The following is a 25,606-nucleotide window of genomic DNA, read 5'->3' on the forward strand; positions in this document are numbered from 1 at the left end:
TCAAATTGTTAAAGGGGATCGACAGCGGGTTTTGGTGAGCTTCGAATTGTCTGAAATACTGAAACACACAGTCAGGGACTATTGCCTTATATACGTACCTCCCTACATTGCCCCGTATCGAATATATGTAAATAATGTACATGAAAGGAATCTGTTATCTAGATTCAGGCTGGGATCTTTTTGTTGGTTGATATGCTTCCCCCTGTGTCAGTATTCTTCAGAATCAATTATCAATTATGGTCTGCCCCTGTGATGGACATTCGAGTCAAACCATTTTACATGTTATATTTTTTATCAATTGTATCTTCCATTTACCAGGAAATGTTTAATACCTCTCTTGCGCAGACACAAATTCTCTAAGTGCAAAGCAGCTTTGTACTTTTTGCAGCAACTGAAAGGTCTCGATGTTTGTTTTGCTGGTGGCAGCTTTTTGAAAAGCATTTTAGCTAAGAGAAGGAGTATGCTGTTTTAATCGTTATGTATTTTATCATTTTCTACATGGAATGCATTAGTATTGCTGCTAAAATGTTTACCTGATTTACTGACTCATTGTTAGGCCTTATTTTATTACTCATGTCTTTTCTGATAATAATTGCTGCTATTGATGGCTGCAATTGTTTCTCTTTGTTGCACTATTAGCTACTATTTGCTGCTATTTACTAACCCAAGCGTTTTGCACTGTCACTTTAGCCCACATCTGATAAATCTGCTGCTTCTTACGGACCCAAGTGTTTTGCACTGCCACTTTAGTTTCAAGAAAAAGTACTGTATTTGTGGTCTGTTGTATTCTTTTTAAACAGAATAGGAGTTTGTATTTGCTGTGATTGATTTTATATGATGTTTATATCTATGTGTATCTTTTATGTCCTGTCTTTGGAAGGACGAATAAAGAAAGAATTGATTGAATTGATATTCACTGTGGTGGTGATATGGAGCAATGTTGAAGGGTTTAGAGTCCAGATACGTTATACAACATTACATGAAAGAGCAGTCAGGCCTAAATATGTGGGAGAAAAGGCAGGTGCCTTTAGGGGTGTAATCCCTACTTTAAGATGTTTTTAAGTTCAATTTCTGTCTTTCTTTTCATTCAATTATACAGATCCTTGTTGATGTATTAGACAAAAGATAATTAAACAAAAAGAAAACATTTGAATTTGTTGATGTTAGATGCCATGTTCTGGGATTCAAAAAATATTCTTATATGGTGAGTTGACTTACAGTGGAAATTTGGCTTACAAGAGGAAGATTTCCACATTTATTTATTAAATATGAAAATATCTATTAACTATACAAATGATGTATTTGCTTAACACTCCAAGAGGTAACAGATCCAAGAGTTGATGACTTTCTCAACGGGGGCCGGCTATGCTGTGTGTGGAAAATGATAAGGTTGTGAAGTATTTACGTCAATGAAAATTGCAATATATGATCGTCATAGGAACTTTGGTATCGGAATTTTGCAAACATTCTTGAGATATGAACTTCCATAGCCATTTCCTTTCCCAGATATATGAGCAGGGTATTCTTTGGGAAGTGCTGGTGTTTATTACAAAGATTTATTAATTTTCTCAGTTGAATAAAGAGAGTGAGAGAACGAAGAGGAGTGAGTTACTGAGGGGGATTAGATGGTAGGTTGCTTTAATTGGCATGCAATGCATCATATCCTAGCTACACTCTGTCTCCCAAATACTGCCATCCAGTGATAAAGAGAACTATAAAGAAGAAGAAAGCTTTAAGATACAAAAGGTTCTTACCTGAAGAGGCAGTGCTTCATTCGTGTGGGTAAACTTGTGGTCAAACACAACTGCTGCCAAAACATTGCCCGAAGTGTTGTCAGTCTTGATATAGTTGTCAAAGTCCTTTTCAGTGGGGAAACCGCGAGCTGGAGTTGGAGTTGGAAATGAAAGTGAGGAAATTTAGACATTAGAAAGGTGCCAAAGGGAAGGGTTTAAGGAAATATGGCATTGATGGCATGCCACTGGACCATACTGGGCATCAACCAGATTGCTGCTGCAACCAGTTGACTTCCAAATTCCTGGAAGATTAGCTATCACCAGCCACAAACATTACCACCCCCTCCCATGCAGAACTATTCCATACCACTTCTTGAAGTACAAGCATAACTGAGAAAGGGGCTCAGCCATCAGTTAGCAATGGATTCAATCCCTTAGAGAATGTTAAAATACAATAGTATAAACAACTGCACAACTGTCGGTAAAAACACTCCACAAATACAGACACTACAAGCAGAATGAAAGCGGGTAAACTTTCAGATGGAGGTTAAGGCTAGAGATGGGCTGAAAGAAAAGGGACTCACTGAGATAAAATAAAGAAATGTAAAGTAGTCCAATGAGGGATGGATGAAAAGTGTGATAGAAACGTAATCACCACTGGAATGTAGACTGCTTGCAGCCCCACTACACAGAGGCGTAACACAGGCCCCCGCAGCCTCCGCGGTGCGGGGGCCCTCAAGCTTCAGGGGCCCACCTCAGCACAATACTCTGACCTGAGAGCTCCTGATTGAGTACCATGCAGAGGGGGCCCCCTTGAGTTTTGTTATGTCAGTGCCATTACATACCCACCATAGATATACAATCTCACAAATATAAAAAACGCTGATTGCCAACTGCCTACGCCCTGTGGATAGGTTAAAGGAGAGATGTGTGAGGGATATGGGGGTTATTGATAATGCAGACTGGGGAGATGCATGCAAATACTCTAGGGAGGTTGCTATTCAAGCGGGCTTCCGCCTAATTTAGCTTGATATATTGCACCACGCACACAAGGACTAGACTTTATAAGATGGGCAAAACGGTAAATGATTACCATTGGCAGGGATGTATGCAAAGTGGCAACCTGATCCACATAATATGAGAATGTCTGAAACTTCACACTTTCGGGAGGGGGGGGTCACGATGCTATGGTAAAGGGAACTAGGATGACGACTTTTCTACATGCACAGGTGGTATGTTTTGGGATGTGGAGGGAGCAGTAGGTGCCCAAATATATGCTGTTGTTTTGCAATACAACCTTAATGGTGGTCAGGAAAGATGGTATACAATCGCGGGGAGTCATAATGTACCTTAGTTTACACACTGGATGCAGAATATGGACTACTTTATGCAAGTGAGAAAACTGTACGCCAATGGCGAGGGTGCCAGTGGAAAGTTTAAAACAAAATGAGGACCTATGAGGGAGTTCGGCAAATTGGATACATGAATTTATCTACTAGTTTGGGCGATGATACCCCACAACTTGGAAGGAATAGGTTTAGAACAGGTTATGTTTGCAGATGGTGTGATGGGCAAGAGACTTGCTCAACGCTGCCGATGGACTGGACGCTACTTCTGTTTGCACCTTGAGATGGCAATTTGTTTGAGTTGCTATTCCTATTTTATATTATACACGTTTTATTAGAAACCAAATGAATGTGGCTCATAAATAAAAATAAAATAAAAAAAACAACTAACCTCTTATACGAACAAGCAGACCTTTCTCAACCTTGGCAGCAATCTCAGCCACTGCACTGTTGTTGGAGGGAACATAGGCAAGCTCCCATGTGTGATGCTTCTTGTGGAAGAATTGGGGTAGTACATTGATGATCTGCGTGGGATACGAGGTGGCGTTTGGATGATTCTCAGACTCCACCCTCTGGCGTAGGACAATCAATATAGCAGCAAAGAGCAGTGGCAAGAAGATCTCGACTATGGTGACCAGAATCTGCCGCTTCTGCACAAGAAAAGGTATAGTGAGTGAGTAGTTTGATAAAATCATAACAAATACTGAAGAAAAAAAAACAATTTAAAAGCATTTTCAAGCAACAACTCCATTACCCTAAATAAACTGGCATTCTACCCTTTCTGCAGGGCAAGCAGCTTTAATGCAGTCCCGCTCTTGTGTGAATGGGTAACTGTGCCCTAAGTTGAGCAGTCAAATTTGATTTTACATTTCATGCAAGCAATTGATATTCCAAGATATCCATTTATCATACTTGTGAGTAGCTGGCCTGGTATGTGATGTCCACTAATGTAAGTGGGCACATTGCAACAGTCCAGACATCCCTTATGGTGATTTAAGAGGTCTTAGACAACCTGAGAAAGCTCCCTAAGTAGTAGCTGTGGACAGCAGCCTTCAGGCTTAGTCCAGAAGGAGTGTAAAGCAGCATGTTTTACCAGAATGCAATGTTATAGTATAGACTAAGTGAAAAAGAACGACACAAGGTATTTTTAAAAATATGAATTTATAATAGAATACTCTCTAACACGTTTAGATATCTCCTACAAGGAGATCAACACAATGCACACAATACCTTGCACAGAAATACAAAAAGAGCATGAAATACACAGTGGACCCCGGGGGGGACCAAACCATATACTCAGAAAGTTGTATAAGAACCACAACTCGGGTCAAGACAATGTCAAGAGGGCGTAAAAGTACTGGCGACCCAAAGAACCACCCAAGGTGAGTGACTAGGAACCCCACGGAGAGCATGTGCAGTGTGGGAACACAACTGTGTGCTCCGTACAACACTACGTGTAAGTCGCGACTGGATTTTTAAAGATTAAGGCCCCTTCCCAGTGGACCGTGAAGAAACCCCATGGAAGACAGAAGGTTGGAGAGCCACCGCACTTGTGGATACCCTAGTAGCCACGTTACCTACACCAGGGAAGCCGGGGGCATATGTGTGAAGTGGTGTCAGAAACCACTGTCGAACCCAATGGAGGACTTCAGGAAGGTGCAGCTGCTGATAAAGGAGAAAGTGTGTCCACTGGAATCCGAAGGTGGATTCTAGATGAGAGGTACCTGCAAGCAGAGGGGACAGAGTCTGTCACTCAGGAGTGACTAGGAGACTTGGAAGACGAACGCCCACCGATGTCGGGTGTTGCAGGATGGGTGACAATGACCTTGACTCTGCAGCTGTGAGGACCAGGCTACGCTGAGGAGAACCAGGCGCTGTTCAAGAGCTGTCTCACAAAGGATGTCGAGTGCTGAGGGGTCGGTGTCCGGCGAGAGCACCACCAAGCCTTGGCACATGCAACCAACACAGGAATTAAAGAGAGAGCAACAACGGGACCAGCAAGGTCCAGGGGACTCACCACAAGCAGGGGAGTCAGGGCAGGCCCCGAGCAATCAGGGGAGTCCAAAAGAAACAAGCGTGACCCTCAAATGGATCCACAGCCGGAGGCACTGGAGTAGCGAGAGCACCTCGAGCAGCTCACCAAAAGATGCAGGCCACAATACACACGAAGCAATGTCGCTGAAGATTCTGGTCACTGGAGGTGCTTGAGGTTGGGGCTACTTGGAGCCCGAGGATCTTCTTGGAAGGAAGCCAACAAGTCTTTGCAACTGAAAGTTGACAAGGTGCACAGGGGTACGGTTATTGCAACCCCGCAGGGGATACTGTCCTCAATCTGGGTGAGAGCACAGGGCAGGCCTCGGGAGCTGTGGAAAACCACCACCTGTGTTGCAGAACCTTTCAAAGTCCGGAGGAGCTCATGATCAGCAGACCGGTCGACTTAGTTGCGGTGCCTGCGAATGCAGGGGAGAGACTCCTTCACTTCAAGGGAGATTCCTTCAGGTCTCTTTGATGCCCACAGGCCTTTAAAGGTTCCTGTATGGTGCACAGGCGCAGACATTGCAGCAGACTTTAAGGGAGATGAAGTCAAGCCCAAACGAAGTCCAGCGAAGTCCAGCGTGCCCAAACGGTATAAGAAGTGGTGTCTGATCTGAATCTTGTTCCACGACAAATCTAGGGACTCGCCCACAGGTAAGCCCTTAGGTACCCTCAGGAAAGGGGTGGGACGATTCAGGGGACCCTCCCAGGGGAGGGCCTGGACAGGGAGGAGGTTACTCCCATGTCCTTTGTCCAGTTTTGCGCCAATTTCTCTCAGCCCTCCCTACCCTGCTAGCTAGTCTGGCATTCGGCCGCTCCAACTTTACTGTACTTGGGGACCTTTACCTGCATATAGACGACCCTAACGACTATGCGGCTATGGAACTGATCACCAGCTTGTCTCCTTTCAGCTATTGCAAAAAGTTCCCTCCTCCACCCACGCCAAGGGCCACCTTCTCGATCCAGTCTTCAGCAGCCTGAACTCAGCGCAGGCACCCCACAGCCGCTTCCGTGGTCAGATCATTACCTGGTCGCATTCATGTGGGCAGACCCCCCCCCCCATCAAAGCCATTCTGGTCCTGGAGCGGAATTGGCCCACACTCCGCACAAACCATTGGATATCAGTCCTTGATGTTTCTAGACCAGAAACTGATCCCAATCCCACACTTGTGAATGACAAATTCAACCACTGGATCACTGGTTCCCTTGATCTAGTCCTCCCCAAAAAATGTAGAACAAAATCAGCCCCTTGGCTCTCCCCTAAGTTAAGAGAATCCAAATAAGAATGTAGAACACTAGAGCGTAGGTGGAGACAAAACTACTCTGAATCTCGGAAGCGGGTTTACAGATTGTCAATGAGACGCTACAAATCGGAAATTAATGCTGCCCAAGCTTCCTTCTCTGAGGAGAAAATCACAGCAGCGGTCAACAGCCCCAAAGTAATCTTCCAAATCGCAAAGAGTCTCTCTAACGCACCTCAAAAACAACCCACCTCAGAAGGGGCACTTACTCACTGTAACAAGCTGGCAGAATTCTTTCAACAGAAAATTCAAAACATCTATCTGTCTTTTCCAGCCCCTCAGTGTGAGCACCCAGACCCCCACACCTCAGGTATGCCTGCTGAATCCCGACCCTCATTGAACCAATTCCCTCCACTGAATTCAGTCTTACTGGAACCTATCATGGCCAAAGTTACTTCAGGCTCACCCTCCGATCCAGCCCCTCCTCAATTTCTTAAGTTAGCCACTAACTCCCTCCGCCCCGCAATACTTGACCTCTTAAATTCCTCAATTATCTCCGGTACTGTCCCCTCCGCCTGGAAATGCGCCATGGTCAAAGTTCTTTTAAAAAAAACTAATCTTGTGCATACCAATCTGGCCAATTTCCGCCCCATTTCCCTTCTTCCCTGGATGAGTAAAGTGCTAGAACACCACATAAACTCCGTCGTGGTTGAATACTTGGAATCAAACGCCCTCCTCCACCACGTCCTCAGCTGGGGACCGAGACGACCCTTCTCACGGTAACTGAGGAGGCCAGAAGGATACTGGACCAGGGAGGCACTGCTGCCATCATCCTCCTTGACCTCAGTGCTGCTTTTGACACTGTCAACCATAACACCTTGATCCTCAGTCTTAAGAGCCTTAAGAGCCTAGGAGTGTCCGGCACTGCACTAACGTGGTTCCAGTCCTTCCTCAGTGACCGCTTCTTCCAGGTGTTCGAAGGAGACGTTGCCTCTAACCGGCTGCTGCTCAGTTGTGGGGTGCCCCAGGGCTCCTCTTTAAGCCCCACACGTTTTAACATCTACATAAGACCCTTGGCAGAGATTGTTCATCCATTTGGCATAAAAATCATCACCTATGCAGATGACACGCAACTTGTGGTGGCTCTAAATCACCCCGAGCGGTCATCTAGCACCCCAGGCCCTTGCCTAGAGGAAGTCGCCAAATAGATGGAACTCTCCTGCCTTAAACTGAACGGTGCTAAAACTGAGCTCCTGCTTCTCAGCAACTCCCCCTCCTTCAACCCTGCGTTGCTATGGCCGTCCTGTCTCGGTCCGGTACCTGAACCAAAAGACCAGATTTAGAGCCTTGGCATGTGGCTTGACAGCTCTCTCAGCTTTAACCATCAGGCCACTAAGCTCTCAGCTTCCTGCTTTGGCTTATTGAGGATGCTCTGTAAGATCCTCCCTCTTCTCCCATTCCAGGCGAGAAGAATCCTGGTCCAGGCCCTCATCCTCTCTTGTCTGGACTATGGAAATGCCCTCTATCTGGGAGCCCCTCTATCCACCACCTACAAGCTCCAGATTATCCAAAACTATGCCGCCCGCCTGCTTCTTCATATCCCCAAACTGGCACTCTGCCAAACTAGCATTAAAGAACCTCCATTGGCTCCCCATCAGGGCAAGAATCCTGCTTAAATCCATGTGCCTAGCACACAAGGCCATCTGGAAGTGTGGCCCTGCAATCTCCCAATTCCTAGTCACTCCTTATCATCCAACCAGGAACTCCGCTCCAACTTCACCTTTTCTGCCGTCACTCCTAGAATACGGCAAACCAGATGGGGAGGGCGCTCCTTTTTCTCTAATGTTGCCAATTCTTGGAACGCCCTCCTTCTGCATCTGCGCAGAGAGCTTAACCTGCTAGCATTCCGGAAACTCCTGAAAACTAATCTTTTTAACATTTCTTTTTAACACCTGCCACTGGCCCGCTTGTTTCCGTCCACAGTGCTGGGAGGCCTCAGTGTAAATCGGGCTCCTGGATACCCCTTCGTACTTTATTCATGGGTTCCAGGGTCAGGATTAAAAGATGTGAAGTATGGCTAAGTGTTTAGGCAGGAGGTCAAGATCCTAAAACACTCCTCCTTATACTGCGATTGACCATCGCAGTATAAGGAGGAGTGTTTTAGGATCTTGACCTCCTGCCTAAACACTTAGCCATCCTTCACATCTTTTAATCCTGACCCTGGAACCCATGAATAAAGTACGAAGGGGTATCCAGGAGTCAGTTTTAATGAGCACTACCTAACTGCACTTTATGTCTACCACCCACCCAGTCCTTAGGGACAACACTCATTGGTGTGATCACTGTTTGTCACTTTTGTGTTGATCTGTGTTTGTCTTGAGTGTTTTTTTGTGTTTCCCCCTCCCTATGCTCCGCCCCCTGCGTGGCTACGCGGGGGCGTATTGTAAGCAGACCCGATGATGAAGCATGTCTCACACATTGTGTGTGAGTGAGGGCAGTTTTTTTCCAAAAATCTTGATTTCTTCCAGCCCTGTGTCTTTGTCTGTTTTGAATTTCTTTCTCCCCAACCCTCTATGTGTTTACATTATTGATTAGGAGGTTCGGGGTGGTGGAGCACTTTTATTGACCCTCTCCCCTCCTTGGTGTTAAATGAGGCCTCAGGGTTGCCATGCGCTATACAAATTCCACCTAATTAATTAATTAATAATTTCATCCTGGGAGCCGATGGCTCCCAGGACTGGTTTGAACTGGACTATGCATGCAAACTGAGTGGCGCTGGCAAGTGCACCCACCCTATCCCAATACACTAAATCCTGTCTGGGTGGTGGTCACACTGAGAGTCTAACGGAGGGCTCTTCCAGTGCTTGGAATCATACCTCCCACACTGTTTACGGTGTGGAGGTATGATTCCAACATGTTTGATACCAAACATAATAGGTTTTGTTGCAGCCAATTTCGAGATGGTCATCTCGTTGTTATGTGGTGCCCCTCTATATAGTATATGGCTGCTTCACTGACAACCTGGGAGAATGGACTCTGTAGGCTGCAGGGGTGTCCTGCTCATGCAGGGGCACCCTCTAACTTAGAATCAAGCACCCTGCCTTCAGGATTGTAAAGGCCTACTATAGCGGTGACTTATAGGTTTTAAGTGCAGTGACCCTAGATTTAGGAACCCTATATCTTTAGTAAGTGGTGCTAGCACCAGCTTACACAGGCTGCAATGGCAGGCCTTTAGTTCCATTTCGAATGGTCTCCCATGGGTGGCAAAATGCATGCTTCAGCCCATGGGGAACCTCTGGGTTACCTATGCCCAGGGTACCCTAGTACCATATACTAGGGACTGATAAGGGTACCCCAGTATCCGAAATGGGATGTACCTAAGTACTGACCACAATCGTTTAAGGGAGAAAGCAGGTAGACTGGGGTCCTGATTAGCAGGATCCCAGTCAGACTAGTCAATAACAGCTTAGCACCAGGCAAAAAGTGGGGGTAACCATGCAGAAGGATCCTACCTTCCTACAATACTGAAAATACCACAGAGTGAAGTAATGCACACGAGGGTTACAGGGATACTGTGTAAAAAATTGGCAAAAGCATTCAACATTCTTAAATTAGAAGTAAAGCCTTTGAAGAAGTCCCTGATTGACATTCCTATCAATGATCAATTTCCGTTAGCTTTGCTGGTCAACACCCATACTACCAAAAAGCTATATGGAGTTTCCAATTGTAAACATTACACATAAAGACCCATTTACCAGCAGTGACTAAACTAATGAGACCGCATGTTTACAGAAGAATAAAATGTCAAACGTTTATTAAAACACAGGTTGGCTAACAGGTGATCCGGGTAGTCTGAGGTGTTAACAGCTAACCTCTATCTTGAGAAAGCCAAAACTTATAGTTCCTATTTACATCCTTTTTACTTTTTATTTATTTACATTTATTTGTTATGGGGTTTTCTTGTCTTTTTTTTTTTTAACATTCTTTTTATTAATGTATTATCGACATAACATAGCATACATAGAATGCTAAGGAGACATAGTACATTTTGAGTAATTTAGTTTCAAGATTATATAGTTTCAAAGCGTAGTACACAGTGTGGATCAATTAGGGGGGCGGGAGTTCTTCATCTTCACTCATGTGTGTCGTCGAGGTACATATATTCCCTCGGTAGGAGTTCCACGGCCCCCAAACCCGGTTCCATTTCCCTGGACACCCTCTGGCTATATGGACTGACTTTTCCCTGAACATGCACCAGTCTAGATCTTCCTTCCATGATTCTACTCCGGGTGGTTGAAGGGCTCCCCAGTGTCGTGCGATATTTCTCTTCGCTATAATCAGCCTGTGTTGTCCAGAGTTTTGTGTAAAAATTGAGGTATAGGTTCCCATATATTCAGGAGGCACCTACGCGCCTCCGGATATAGTTCAAGTGCAAGTACCTCACTAAGGATGCAATGTATAGCGCGCCAATCTTCCTCGTCAAGCTCAAGTCCATCCCTTATCCATTGCTCTTTGAGGGACTGAAGTGGGTCTTCCATGTTATTGGTTCGTTTTTTGTAGATCAGGGAGATGGTCTTTTCAGGCAGGTGACCGTCCAATACCCTATCCTCTAAGGGAGAGGCGTCTTGGAGGGAAGACGCCTTGGGGAGGTGGGTCCGCAGGGCATGGGGATCTGGAAATATCTAAAGCGTTCAGTCTCTGCCAAACTATATTGCTGTTGGAGGGAGGCAAACGATATAATCTCATCCTTGACCCAAAGATCCTTGATCTGTGAGATCCAGATAAGATCCCACTTATCAAATCCCTGCGTTCTCCACAAGTTCCCCAGTTTTTCGGAATGTCACAAGGCGGTTGCCAGTGTGAGCCTGGGGTCCCAGCCCAGATGCTTGTTTACAACATGCCATATCTGGACCGAGTGGTTGGTTGGTCCTGTCAAGGAGTATTTCCGAGGTCGGGAGTAGAGTGTTCTACTGTTGCTCCCTCCCGGCAAAAGCCATCTACCATGGCGTGTCCCGGGTCATTGGAACGACCATAGGTCCCCTGGTTTATGGCTGCTTTCTTGTCTTTTAATCCAAATTCAAAACAACTCCTGACGAAAACAGAGGGTCATCATGTGTATCCCACAAATGCTCAATATTTAAACCGTCCTCAAAAAGTTTAATGGGCGCTGTAAAATTTCTCATAACCATCATCACAATATATTCACTGCTCCCTAACCTTGTGATTTAAGGGCGGGGGTGGCAGCCAATCCAACAATCTATGAACAACTGACTTAAAGGCTTTCTGAGAAATCATGTGCTGCTCAAAAATGTTGAGATGGTAATAGCCTGTAGAGAGCAGGTGCACTGCCTCTTCACCATTTTATCTTTAGCGGTTTGATCATTCATTTTGAAAAAATACTTTTTTTTTAAAAGAAAAAACCCTTTATATATAGATTTTGGTATTGAAAAGTAAAAATAATAGAATTACAGTAATCAGAGCAAAAAGGCATAACCAAAATCTGGAACACAGTGAAGCATTATCAGATTACAACAATCCACTACATCAGTGTCGATATAAAAGTTACCAAAAGAAAAAACAGAAAGGAGTCAGGCAGACATTTTTCAAACCTAAACTATCTGACTCTAGAGGAGCAGTAATAAAAAGAAGCACTGTACATTCAATCATCTGAAGTTTGGTCACAATCAGCTGTGAGCAGGTGTGCAATGAAATCTGACCAAATGCTTCTGGGCCTAGCAAAGAACACCAAAAGAGAGCAGCAGTAAGTGTCCTCAAAATCATTCATATGGACCATATCATGTTTTAAAATCAGAGTATTTTGGAACAGCCTCCTAAAGAATTCATGGTGATTGGTCTCTTGTCTGTATGTGCTGCATAGTAAAGAAAAGACCTCCTCATTACTGGCTGAATTTAGGTTAATCCATCAACCAAACCACAGGCATATTAGGTAAGAAATCATCTAAGCAAGGCCCTCAAATACCCTCTGCCAGAAACGGAAAATTGTCTGACAGGACCACATCAACTGCAAAACCCCAGCCCTGTTTAGCCACTGACCTAGAGGACAGTTCTGGCATGGAAGGATCGACCCATAAAGGAATTTGAAGTGTATTAGCTTGTGTTTATAGCGAAGAGAGACTCTTGATTTGTTGGCATGCCTTTAACCATGGAGTCTAAGCAAATTTCTCAAGTCTCACTCTCATCCAGTTATTGACACCCTTTAAGGCATTGGCGTCCAGTCAGACAAGATTGTGTAAATATGTGATACCAGGTGCTTAAAGTGCAGAGCACTCAGAAGGTATTCCACTAGTTTAGCTGTTGCAAGTTTGTTTGTAAATCCAGGAAAATTCATCCTAATAGAATAACAGATCCTAAATAATAAACAGGGTTAGTGTGGAAACTAGCTGTTTAAATCGCAATCGATCTAGCATAATGAAGGTGGGGTTCATCTAGCATCTTCATTCTGAGCACCTCAAACTCCCCACGGAATATGCCCTTAAATGTCACTTCTAAGCTCTTGCTTGTGCGAGGGGAAAAGCTGGAGAGAGGGCTGAGCAGTCTCCCATGAATCCCTGAAACCAATACCAAGAAGTGAATTATGTGTCTTCAGGTCAAATTTAGTTTCTAACCTAAGTACTAGACATCTGCTTTACATGAAACTTTGGAAGAGATATTGGCCTATATGATGATGAGCTAAAGGCAGGGTCTTACCCTGCCTTTAATACTACCACGTTGCCTTGCACGTGGAGGCTGTAGGCACTTCCATCTCTCCGATGTCATTAAATAATCTAGTGAGAACCACTTTAACCAGTGCATCTTGTGAAAGACTGAAGAAAAAAACACACCTGGGGACCTCCCTAACTTGAGGTTGCTGATGGCACTGATTATTTACTCTAAGCTATGCGTGGCTTAAAGATAACCTAAGAATCTCCTGGGATTGCATGGTTCAGGTTTAGATTTCACTATGTTATTACAACCGAGGGTGAGACTGTCTCCTTGGTGTAAATATTCTGACAGCAAGTGAACAAGGCATCGCAATGACTTTTGTGCTTAACTAAGCAGCCAAGAGCTTCCCTTCTTTATTGTCTTAGCATTCTCAGGAGAGGATACTCTGCCGTAAACCAAGCGTCTTGTACCGAGCTCTAAGCACAAGGATCTTGTGCCAACTGTTACTTGAGAAAATGTGTCACGTTGTCCCTCTAAGTCTGCTAGTTGAGACTCTAGAAAGACTCATCTCTACTCAGCTCTCATGCATTTTAGGAAGGACGTTGCTGCTTCTAACATGCGGCCTGAGAACATTTTTGAAAGTGTCCTAAATAATGAAAGAAGCGATTTTTTCCCTCCCTACCTCTTGCAAATGTCAGGAACATGGGACAGCCAGGTTACTGTTGAGCCTGCATGTAAAGGAGCTAGGTATGTGCTGCAGTACGTGTACGTGGACAGTTACTGGTGCATGTTCTGAAAAAGCTATGCAGCCTATGGTTAACTATGTAATATTCAAAATGAGTCTAAAGCTAGCAAGGAAGTAGTCAACACAGGAACAGGTCTTGTGCAGTGCTGAATACAAAGTGTACTTTTATCAGGGTGGACATCCCTACAAGCATCTACACAACCTACAACACTTCACCAGAATTTAATGCATGTTAGGGGTTGCTCCGCCTTTGTCCCCCCCCTGAATTTTTTCTATTTTTATTTACCGGATTTCTAAAGCGCATAGCTGCCCGTGAGCGTCCCAGCGCTGAGCCATTACAGATGGAATGAAGAGAGAGGGAAGCTCACGGGAACAGCCATGTCTTCAGGGATTTTCGAAATGCTAGCAGGTTGGGTTGTGCACGAAGGTCAGAGGGAAGAGAATTCCACAATTTGGACGCGTTGTACGAGAAACAGCGACCTCCTGTTCATGCTCTATTGATCTTGGGTACTCGTGTGAGGTGGGCATTAGAGGATCGGAGGGGTCTGGAGGTGGTATAAGGAGTGACCAGATCTTTGAGTATAGGGGGGGCTTTTCCGTTAAGAATTTTGTGCGTAAGGCAAAGCGCCTTGAACTGCACTCTTTCTTTGACGGGTAGCCAATGCAGTTCTCGGATAGCTGGTTTGGCCGAGCAGCGGGTATTGGTATTGGTCAAAATCCTGGCGGCGGCGTTTTGTACTACCTGTAATTTAGTTGTAACTTTCTGGGGTACGCCCAGGTACAGTGCGTTGCCGTAATCCAGCCTTGACAAAATAAGACCTTGGATCAAAAGTTTCCTTGATTGGAGAGGGAGCAGTGGTAGGATTTTTCGGGTAGAGCGCAGGAGACCGAAACAAACTCCAGCCGTTTTCCTAGCTTGGGTTTGCATGGTGAGGTTTTTATCTAGCCATAGACCGAGGCTTTTAATCTCGGGCTTGGGAGTTGGAGGTTTGCCCATGCAGGGGGGCCAAAGAGAGTCTGGGTGGAAATGGGCCTGATTCCCCATCACCATGATCTCCGTCTTGTCGCTGTTCAGCTTCAAGTGAGATCTGTCCATCCAGCTGACTATGTCTCTCAGGCAGGAGTAGAGGTCTATGATGGGATTTTCCTGCTGGGTGAGAGAAACCACCAGCTGCGTGTCATCTGCGTACATCAGGAGTTTTATCCCATGTGGGGTGACTATATTTTCCAGGGGGGACATATATACGTTGAAGAGCGTGGGGCTCAAAGAAGAGCCCTGAGGCACTCCACAACGTATAGGGGTCTCTTTAGATGTATAATTGCCCTCTATGACCTGGAATGAGCGGTCCTGAAGAAACGATTTCAGCCAAGACAGGGCGATGCCTGTGATCCCGAGGTCGCTGAGTCGCTGGACCAGGATCTGGTGGTTGACCGTGTCGAAGGCCGCGCTCAGGTCCAGGAGGATCACTGTCTGTGAGTGGGATCAGTACTCATCAGTGAGGGGATCAGTACTTATTGTAATATATGGCAGGGTTCAAGTCCACCTCTTATTATTAGCTAGCCCACTGTGAATTCCAAGGCTGTGGATTTGGCATTTTGGGGAACGCATCCTATGCAATGTTTATGCCACATAGGTTCACTATAATTTAGAGTTTTGCACCAACTTGTATTAACAATCCTAACATGCTTTCTGACTTATCACCACGGACCACGGACTTCACCAGTCCCTCAAAAAAACAGCTACAAGGAGGTAAAGAACTGGGTGGGAATACAATTCAATTTCATTCTAGGTCAGTCGTGCTTGGTCAAGTTGACCTCTTGCAGTAAACATATGTCAGTTCCACTGTGTTTTAGCAAATTTATAACTGCTGATCTCTTGGTTAGGGAATTTAAACCTTTGGTATTAAGAATAATGATTTTAAAATGTTGGTGTCATTGAGTTAAGTCTTTATGTGTGATTAGTATCACTTTTGTCTTGATTCTGTCCTCCGCCTGCAGGCCCTATTCTGAATTCCACAAAATGTCAATATTGTCCTAACTTCCGAGCACATAATAATAAAACCAATCCATTTAGTCCTGAACTATAATGAACAGTCATGAGTGATCTTGCCTGGGTGTCATTCATCCAACTGAGTTGAGGATCTCGTACATGGTGCATTCCCACAGTGCTGGTTGCTGATCTCCATCTCAGCCAGTCTTCTGCTAGGCGCCTGCTTGTAAATCACATTTCCATGAAGAAACTCAGTTACACCACCCCACACTCTATTCTCAAAATGGCACCAGTCGTGTTCTTAAAAAGACATTTGTGGAGCTAGCCACCTCCACCCAAATCTCATGGGTTCATCATCATGATCCCCAACAGCTTGTCCATCTGTACTCCAAGTAGGAGGCTGCAGCCCCAATGCTTTTGAGATAAACCCCAGCTGATCTAGTTTATCAAGGCCTCTCAATGGTCTTGCCTCCAGAAGTTTCCTATCTCTTTAACAGGGTATATCCTGGCCTTTCCTATCCCCCCAATGTTGAGGAGAATCCTTTTCAAATGACCTTCCATTGTTTGCTTGAGGACGTGTGGAGAGAGTTGGGATCGCCTCCTTGTTGTTGTTTCTCTTCCGTTCTTATAATATACTGTGCACACTGTGTTGGGTGCGCTGGGTTTACTGATAATCTAGTGGGGCCTTACTGCTCTCCTCTAAATCTCGGTGCTACAGGGAATGGTCTGCGCCAGTCAGCACTTGTGGGTACCAGTTGAAACTGTCATAGTGCCAGCAGTTGTCTCTCAGATGGGGCAAATATGTGGGTACGTTTTCTCTGCTCTTCAGTGGGGTTTTCTGGCTGTCCTTTGACTTCTGTTTCATTCTGATGCAGACCCAACAATCAAGACCCCTTGTGCTGCAGATCGAGTCTCCTTCTCCCATTGCCGTGGGCCATGTGAGTTCAGTAGACTCCCCAGGCTCCCTCCGAGGTTGGCTCCTGAAGGAGTGAGTTAGTTAAAAAAGCCGGTGGGTGCATCACAATGCCAGAAAATCTCCATCGTCTGGAGAATCAAACTGCCACAACCAATAAGGCGCTTGGGCTAGACTACCATTAGCAATCCACAATAGAGGGGAAATAGTCACCCACTTAGGTTTAGAAGCCCTCCGTGCATGCCAGAAGCGCCCACTTTATGTACACCCCTCTTGAGTGAGATGAGTGCTGATGGAAACAGATAGGAAAGGAGCACAGCCAGCAGCCTCATGTTCTCCCCATTCAATAGGTGGCCATTTCACAACCACCCTGCAACAGACTTACTTGTACCTACAGATACACATTTCCCCTGTCCTGCAGGCTCTCCACCGGCAACTTAGTTGCAAGAAGCTTGTCATTCAAACAGTCATGAATCACTCACAGGGCAATAAATGTACGCAGACGACGCTGTCCTGATGTCACGTACACAGGTGGGACTACAGCGCGTTGTGGATAGTTTTACCCTCTTTATGAAAGATCTGGGTTTAAGGGTTAACTCTTCAAAAACCTTCATTTTACGCTGTGGTAGAGGTTTTAAGATAAACAAAGATATTTTTATTGCAGGACAAAAGATTGAGGCTACTAAAAAATTCTCTTACCTGGGCATCCTCTTCTCCCAGAACGACTCCTGGGTACAAGTTGTGGCAGCAAAACAATTGGCTCTCCTACGCACTACGTCTGCCCTTACTATCTTTGCCAGGAAACTGGGCAAAAGACCCCCTGAGGAATAAATTAAAATATACCAGGCAAAGTGTGTTTCTGCAGCTCTTTATGGGAGTGGGGTATGGGGGTTTGCTGACCTCACCCCAATGCAGACAGTTGAAAACTCTTTTTTAAAATACATTGTAGCCGTTCCAAGTGTTACCTCGGGGTGTATTTGCCATGCTGAATTAGGCCTCCCGTTTATCTCTGATTTAATCAGGTCAGAGCCTGTGCTATTGTGGCACAGGCTATGGACGAAAGATGAAACTAAATTGAACAGAGATATCCTTTTAGACATTATGAAACTGGAAGGAGCAATGAGGATTCCCTGGCTGAGTTATGTTCATTATTTTTTTAAGGATTCGGGCCATCTACAGTATTTTTTAAATCCTTCTTCTATTAAGGCAGTAACCAGAAAGGATCTGAGGAAAGAGTGTTTAATGCTGCTGGATACCCTGAGAATGACATCTGAGATTTCAAATCCCACTGTCCTGCACAATCAATTGATTTCAACTACTTTTAATATTCAACCCTACTTATCCTTTGTGCCCGGTGCCTATGACAGGTTCTTATTAACCCGTTTTAGGCTGGGGTTCTTTCATAGATTAGTCACTTTCCCCATTATGAACGATTGGACAGATGATCTCTGGCCTTGTCCTTGTGACAATCTCTCCCCCCAAACTACGATTCATGTTATTTTAGTCTATACATTTTTCTCTACTGACAGGCGGTTGTTTTTGGTTCCTATTTTAAAACAATCTGGATTACGCCAATGTCGCCCTGCTCTACTGTTATTACAACTATTAGATAATGAAAATGGTGTTCTAAGAATTATAGCCTTTTTGAAAAAAGTTTTTTATCTAAGGAAACTTATGTATATTAGAATGTTTTGTTTTGTACAGTAATAATGATGTTTATATATTTTTAAGATTGTAATATTTAATGTGACTATATGTAATATTTTTTTAATGAATTTTTACATGAAATTATGTATTTTATAACTATATGCTTTTATGATTGCTATTCAACAATCGAATAAAGCTTTTTTTGATTGATTGAAATGATAAAGGTCCAGAATTCCTCTGAAGAAAAATAAACATACATTGCAAATTAGGAATGTAATTACAGGCAAACTCCATGACTAATCATTCCCCCTTTACAAGAGGAAATTCAGTCGGTGGCATGACTTTCTCTGTACAGACTACCAAACTATGCGACTCCCTTCCTGCAAAAATATTAGCATCCGACAAACATCTGGAATTCTTAAGAATGTTTAGGAACTGGTTACTCCAAACCTGACCATCAGATACCTAGATGCACCATATTCATACCAAATGGGTAAATAAGATGAAGTCCGGACACTCTGTCCACTTGACAGAAGATCGATCTAACTTGATGAAGACCTTTGGGGTGAACAATATAAACCCAAACGGCAGACATACTGTTTTGTCAGTCTCTAGTGGTTTTCAAAAGGACCTAAACGGTCTCAAAGCAAATTACATTATTTTCTACACCGTAAAAACATTTAAGATTGCGTGCTATTTCAACAAGCCTCTTCTCCTAATACTACTAAAACCCTGCATGGAAATAATTCCTGGTACTGCTAAAACCCTGCATGGAAAATTGACCTTGGTTTAAAATTATGAAATGACACCTCTCCTGCCCTACTAATGAACAATTCCTTTCCCTAAACTACTGTCCTGTGTAAACCGTACTATCCCTGTGTTTATCCTACTAGAAGTCATATGACCCTTTGTTTATATTTTCCATTATGAGCCTCTGCGAACTGTCTACACCCAATTCCATAAATTACAAACTCTCATTTCCCTAAGTACAACTTTTCATGTACTTAATCTCTTCTAACCCTCTATTTTTTACAACAATCATATTCATTATGCCAGAAAGGCCCTGCTAATGATGTCATATGCATCCTATTAATTGACTTTACCTTAAAGAAACAGAAGTAAACGTGTGGAATGGTATCCGTAAGTGTCTAAATCGAATAACCAATAATTCACAGGATTTAAGCATTAACCTTGGGTCGCTTAGTAGCATGCTACTCACTCTAAGGCGTTTCATCAACTCATCGTGGGAAGAAATAGTCTATAAATGCACGTACGATACATTAAAACCTAGCTTTCCCAGTTATTCCCATAGTATTAGTGACAAAAGTAATTTTGCTCCTTCGCAGAACTGTATTAGGCGTGTCGGACAACTTTGTTTGGTGGTCAGAAGCTTCAACCTTGATTGGTAAGGGGCATTTATCTAAGCTACCTCAATTATAGTGTCCCCCCCACACACTGCTAACCCTGTTTACTCACTCATATGTTTATGATACCATACTCCATATACATTTTACTGGTCAACGTTACCAGAAAGATAGTGGTCTGTACACAAGGAAGAATATGACAGGTTTTTTTTCGTTTATTTTTTTTTTTAAGAGTACTGCTTGCTATCTTTAGTCTACGACAGAGCCCAGTGAATATACCAGTGTCCTTAAATTCAGATGGGGAACAAATTCATTAATCATTGAATGATGGGCTCTGCTCTGGAATTATCCAATCCCTGTTGCCAATTGTGTGTAGACCACTTGAAGTTGAGCTGGAATATTTTTATTAACGGGCACTTGAGGAAATGTATGGTTTTGCTCTGAGGCTTAGGTTCAGTACGTTCCACAGGTGGAATATCGAAACTTTAGGCCAGCTTCCATGTTTGATCCAACTGAATGTCTGTTCGTAATCAAGTAAATGAAGTAAAGCAAACCCACCTGCCCTCTATAGTCTGCCTTTCAATCCACCCAGATTTAAACCCATCATGGAAGGTGGTATGATAAACTTTCATCTTGACTGCAGCCATTTCTTCTAGTCATATTGACAACAATAAAATAAAAAACAATGCAGTGTGGCAGTGATTAAGCTGTAAGAGAAGGGACTACATCACAGCAGCTTGTAGCTCTTCACACTAACTGTCAGTCGAGCTCATGAAATATTGAAGGTTGTATTTATTATTAATGAACTAGAAATAAAGGGTCTTGTGATCAACTACACATAGCTGACACACATCATTTACTGATTCAGCACCAGAAAAAGGGTACAATCAGCATTATTGGGCACACATACTTTTTCTTAGTTACACCCAGTATTCTTTTTCAAAAATGTAAAGCAAAAACTCACAATGTCATAATCTAACAGTAAGTTTACTATTAATGCACTCTGTTAGCCAAGAACAGACATCTCTTCAAGAAGTTCAACAATAGCAAACTCGTCCTCCTTGATCTCACTATTTGGGACTCGATGGCGTAGTTGACATTGCTTAACTGACTTAAGAGTGGCTAATACTGAAGGACCGTGCAGCAGATGTGGAGAAAATGTTCCAATAGTAGGAAGACGTAGTAGAAGACACCAATGAGTTCCTCATACAAGCCCAAGTCGCAGGTGCAGTAAACAGTCTCTTGTGGTTTTGCACAACAAGTCTTCTGTAAAAGGGAAGGCAACTGAAAACAAAGACTACCCAATAATGTCAGTTTAAGAGGATAGGCAAAACGAAGGCATCGGATCTAGGAAATTACTCTCAGAAGAGCTGGCCCTAGTAGGTAGGGCTGAATTGAGCAACAACAGTGTATGTAGGATTAAGGAGTTCAAAAAACTAAAATCTCGGTTGACAACTAAACTTTGCTTGTGTGGCAATAAACAGTGAAGATGGAAAAAGCATTTGGGGAGTACAAAGAAGGAAATGAGAGTAGCGTTAGATGTACTTTCAGCAACCTTATTTACACCACAACAAGAAAACTATTCATGCCCCTGTCAGCCAGACTCTAAGGGATCTCAAAATCTAACAAAACAATTAACAAGAAAACTATAATGAAAACTGTCATATCTCCGCAACAACACAGCATATCAACATTTGCCTCTTGCATCTTCCTACTAATTTTAGATTCCACAACACCTGGATCTTACTATTGTATAGTCTGCTGAAAGCAACCAAGTTAAAAAAAATCTACCCTAAAGTGCCCTCATTCTTCAGATAAGTGAAACGTCTTCCCAGTAAATGAAAGACAAACATATACATTTATAAATAATTAAAAGAACATGTTGTTAGTGTAGGTGGATGGAAGATAGTTGAAGGCCACAATCGTATAAACCAGAACTAATGTTTCTATTCTTAAACATATTTTAATCATTCTCAGTGTCCTTGTGAATGCTGTAATTCACACCACAGTGTAAAAGAAATTGAAATCAGAAAGTATTATGTATTTCCTAAATATATGATCTGTAACCTGATCAAGGCATTTTTGACTAAATTAAATCATTTTAAACTCCCGAGGGGTATTGCTTTTTTCAATGATTTATTAAGGAGTGGAGTGGCATTTCTAAAGGAAGGCTTCAGGCTGTGTTTTCATCAAGGAACGATTCAAGGGGTGTAAAATGCAACCCCCAAAACACTGTTTAGTGTACATTTTAATGAAGGGTGCAGGATGAGTTGACTAGTCTCAGAGACCTCTCATTTTAAAGATCATGTAAGGGGTTTATGTACTTTAGCTCTCTACAATCACCTACAAGACTGAAGTTTAGAAAACATTTTGAGAACTCAAGAAAATAAAGAAACATTGAATTACTTTTCAGGAAGTTTGCTGGATAAATTAAAAGATTTTAAATACATTCTTGGTCAATTAATGTCCGTCACATATGCCGAAGCTAGGGACATCTTTATGCCTGCACGCTGACATGGTGTCCAGACTAGCAATACGAACGCCAACACACACTCCACACCTTTTGTTGAATGGGGGAGGGTTGATTGAGGAGTTTTCCTTGATATGAAATATGATGCAACCTAAGGCCAATCAAATGTCCTTACCCAATCAACACCCTCGAGCCCACCTCTTATTAGACCTCTCACAAAAACATAATTATGCATTCTCACCTGTAGAAGGTAATTCTTCCAGAGCAGCAGGCGGAACTGCATAAACACAGCCATTGTGATTTCTGTGGAAGAATGGTCCCCTGCAGGATGTGCCAAGGCCCTTCCTATCAAGGAAAGAAGAATACCTTTAGTAAGGCTGTTGCTACATTACTTCATGCAATCTTTTGGTTATGGGTTAGACAGAATATAATTTATATTTACAACATACCACCACCATATAATTCTCATAACTCTAAATGATCTAGTTCAATCCATTCTATATGTTTCCAGAATTTCACACTGAACTGTAGAGAAATATAGAAAATCACTAGAGAACCACTCTTGTATTCTTAGATTCTATTTTCTTAAAAAGTTCCCATTCATATTTCACCTGCAATTTTTATTTATTTGCAAAAGATTATTGGCCTTTAAGAAAGCTTCTCTAATATCTTTAAGTCTATTGCCCACCTTCAGTACCCCTAGCCATAGAAGTTGCATCTTTGATGCTCACAGGAGTTTGTCCACGTCGATATCAAGATAAAATAGAAGTTTTGCACAATATAACTAGACAGGAGAAAAATCACACTAAAATGTGGTTAACTGTTATCTTTTTTTCTAGTATCTCCACTTAAGCTAAACTGCTCCCTGTTTTAATTACACTCCATGCCACTTAATATTTAAAGACCCCAGCCACTCCTCGTTGCCTCATTTATCTCTTTTTCGTTTGCAGAGCCACTAAGAAGGCCATCAACATTTTCTCTCTTGTTGTAACCACTGTGACTAAGGGGTGTCGTACTCCCCTTGCTTGACCTTTAAAGCCATTTAACTAGTATGACAACATTTGAGAAAAAAACAATTTGCTTACATTGGAACTCTGGAAACATTAAAGGGGCTGATCTGTGTGACAGAACCCAATCCAATTCTGAATTGGACGTGAACTTGACATTTTCAAGACGAGTTGGTATTTGTGGATTCAAAACACATGAATCTCATTTGAGTGCTCTGCCCTTTTTTCGCGTTTTTCATTATGTTACTGCAGAGATGTATGGTCTTGTGTAACTTGTATAATCAGCTTCGGCACTTCAAATTGCATATGGAGCTGACGGGGCTTTGGCAGGCTATTGTACAGGCCTCAATCACACTAGAGAGCTTGATTCGGTCCTGTAATTCTAGTTGGCTAGAAGGACTTAATTCTCAAAGACTCCCAAGTCTTTCCTGGTCTCATCTAGGTGCATTGACAGTCACGAGTATTGGGTATAGCCATGTGACAAATTAGGGGCTAACGTTACTATCTTTGAGTTATTTGGTGTATAGGAGTTAGGGGGAAGCAGGAGCTTTAGTTCCAGCATTGCCTAATGACTAGGGTTCTTTCAGTAACATCTGTAGTTCTGTGGGCTAATGCATATAATGCTGTTCCTAATCACATTCCCATAATAATTCTAGCTGCTTTAGTTCAATTTCGATGATGTTCGTAAAGACAACTGTAATGCAATTTTGGACGTTATGTTAATCAAAGTGAACATTATATATGCACACAACGTATGATTCTGAAGGCAAGAGTGACAGCACAAATGGTCTGTGTGGAACCATAAGTCTATTCAAATGGAATTGTTCAGCTAATCTGGCAGCTTGTTCAATAACAGACAACTAAGAAGTTGTTTTGTTTTACTTATGTCTCCCAAAAACGAGCAATTGATGCATTAATGACAATAAAACTACATCCAAAGGCGGATAGAGATCGAGATACTCACGGATATATGAAAGATACATAAATACATACAGAAGCAGCGAACAAAACTATCAAGTCTAACTACACTGTATCTGGGTTTGCTTAGTATAAATATAGCCAATCATAAGGAAACTTCATACATGCACTCACTCCAGTACAGTAAGAGGTGGTCCGTTTCTAAGACAAAACTATGGTCTGCCGGAATGTTGCTAAGATTAGAACCGTAAATAAGGCATCACCATTTCTGAATATTAAAAGGTAAAAACTATGCTAAGACGTTGCATAATTAACAACCACTTGTAATCCACAAAAATTTGCCCCCTCTCCAATTATTTTACATTGAGGACCAAATACACTCTTATTTTAATTCGGTCCGGTATATTTATTCATACCTTTTAATTATATTCTTTTGTACAAAAACCGTTTCGAATGGCAGAAACAGAATACACCAAACAAACAATTACTGACAAAACTTATTGGATAAACAATTAGTACCAAAACATATTTACACAATTAACGAACAATAAATAAACACAATACATCCAACATTCAATATACATTGCAGTGCAGGATTTTGCAATATATGAGATCAAATCAATGATCAAACTTCATGACATAAGCAGAAGTTACTACATTCAAATCAAGAATAGAGAAATGTATCACAATTATCCTGAAACACTTTAGTTGTTACAATTCGCTCTTGCTGGAATATTTACAACCACTGGCAAGCCAATAGGTCTTGCATGGCTAAGGAAAAAAAAATAGAAACTTATTTGGCACGGATGGTTGCGTTATTGTGTAGGCGCGTACACCACACATGCTTGTGCCTACAAAGTGACGCAGGAACTCTTTAAAATTTTTAGTTACCAATACTAATTGGCTCACCGGGGAGGGTGGAAGGGTGCGGAAACTAAAGTGGGGACGCCGACGGAGGTGAAGAAACAAGGGGAACCGAAAACACAAGGGAGAGTTAGAGTGACACAGAATGAGGCAGAGCAATACTGAGACGTGGGAGCACAGACACACACAGCAGACTGAGTACCACTGAGAAGAGGGAAACAACAAAAGGAGGGAAACAACAGGGGAGGGACAGAGAAGCACACGGCGAACAGAGCATGGCAGAGCAGGGAAGCACAGAAGCACACAGCGAGACAGATCAACACAGAGATGGGGCAGAGAAGCACATGAGGATGACAGCTTGAAAAAGCGCACTTTTGTAAAGTGCTTAACTAAAAAAAAAAAATTCAAAAGCAAGCAACCCAAGTAAAACAAGCATTATAAGGACACGGTAGTGTCTCCATACTCCAAGGGAGGGACAAACTCATGACTGGGAAGCAAAGCCCACGCAAAGTATCAAATGAGAAACAAGCAAATGAGTGTCAAAGAGACTAAGCAATTGTAAGCAAAGGGTGGATTCTAAGCTAATTGTAAGCATACACTTCTTAGGCAAGACCTCAAAACATATACTGGCAAAAAGTTGATCCAGGAGAAAAGCAGGTCTATCAACAGTG

At 42.9% G+C, this 25,606-nt stretch overlaps 1 protein-coding gene across 1 annotated transcript in view; it reads right to left on the reverse strand.

The window, feature by feature from the left end:
• The window catches only part of ABCA3 (ATP binding cassette subfamily A member 3), a 633,557-nt gene that overhangs the window by 502,073 nt on the left and 105,878 nt on the right, over positions 1-25,606 (reverse strand). The window contains exons 2-4 of the mRNA XM_078663005.1: positions 22,388-22,491; positions 3,471-3,729; positions 1,755-1,882 (exon numbers count right to left, since the gene is read on the reverse strand). Coding sequence (XP_078519131.1) covers positions 1,755-1,882; positions 3,471-3,729; positions 22,388-22,441 — 441 coding nt within the window. The 5' untranslated portion in view covers positions 22,442-22,491. The remainder of the gene's footprint in view (positions 1-1,754; positions 1,883-3,470; positions 3,730-22,387; positions 22,492-25,606) is intronic.

This window comes from Lissotriton helveticus, chromosome 10 (assembly GCF_964261635.1).
Source record: "Lissotriton helveticus chromosome 10, aLisHel1.1, whole genome shotgun sequence".
NCBI classification, from domain to species: domain Eukaryota; kingdom Metazoa; phylum Chordata; class Amphibia; order Caudata; family Salamandridae; genus Lissotriton; species Lissotriton helveticus.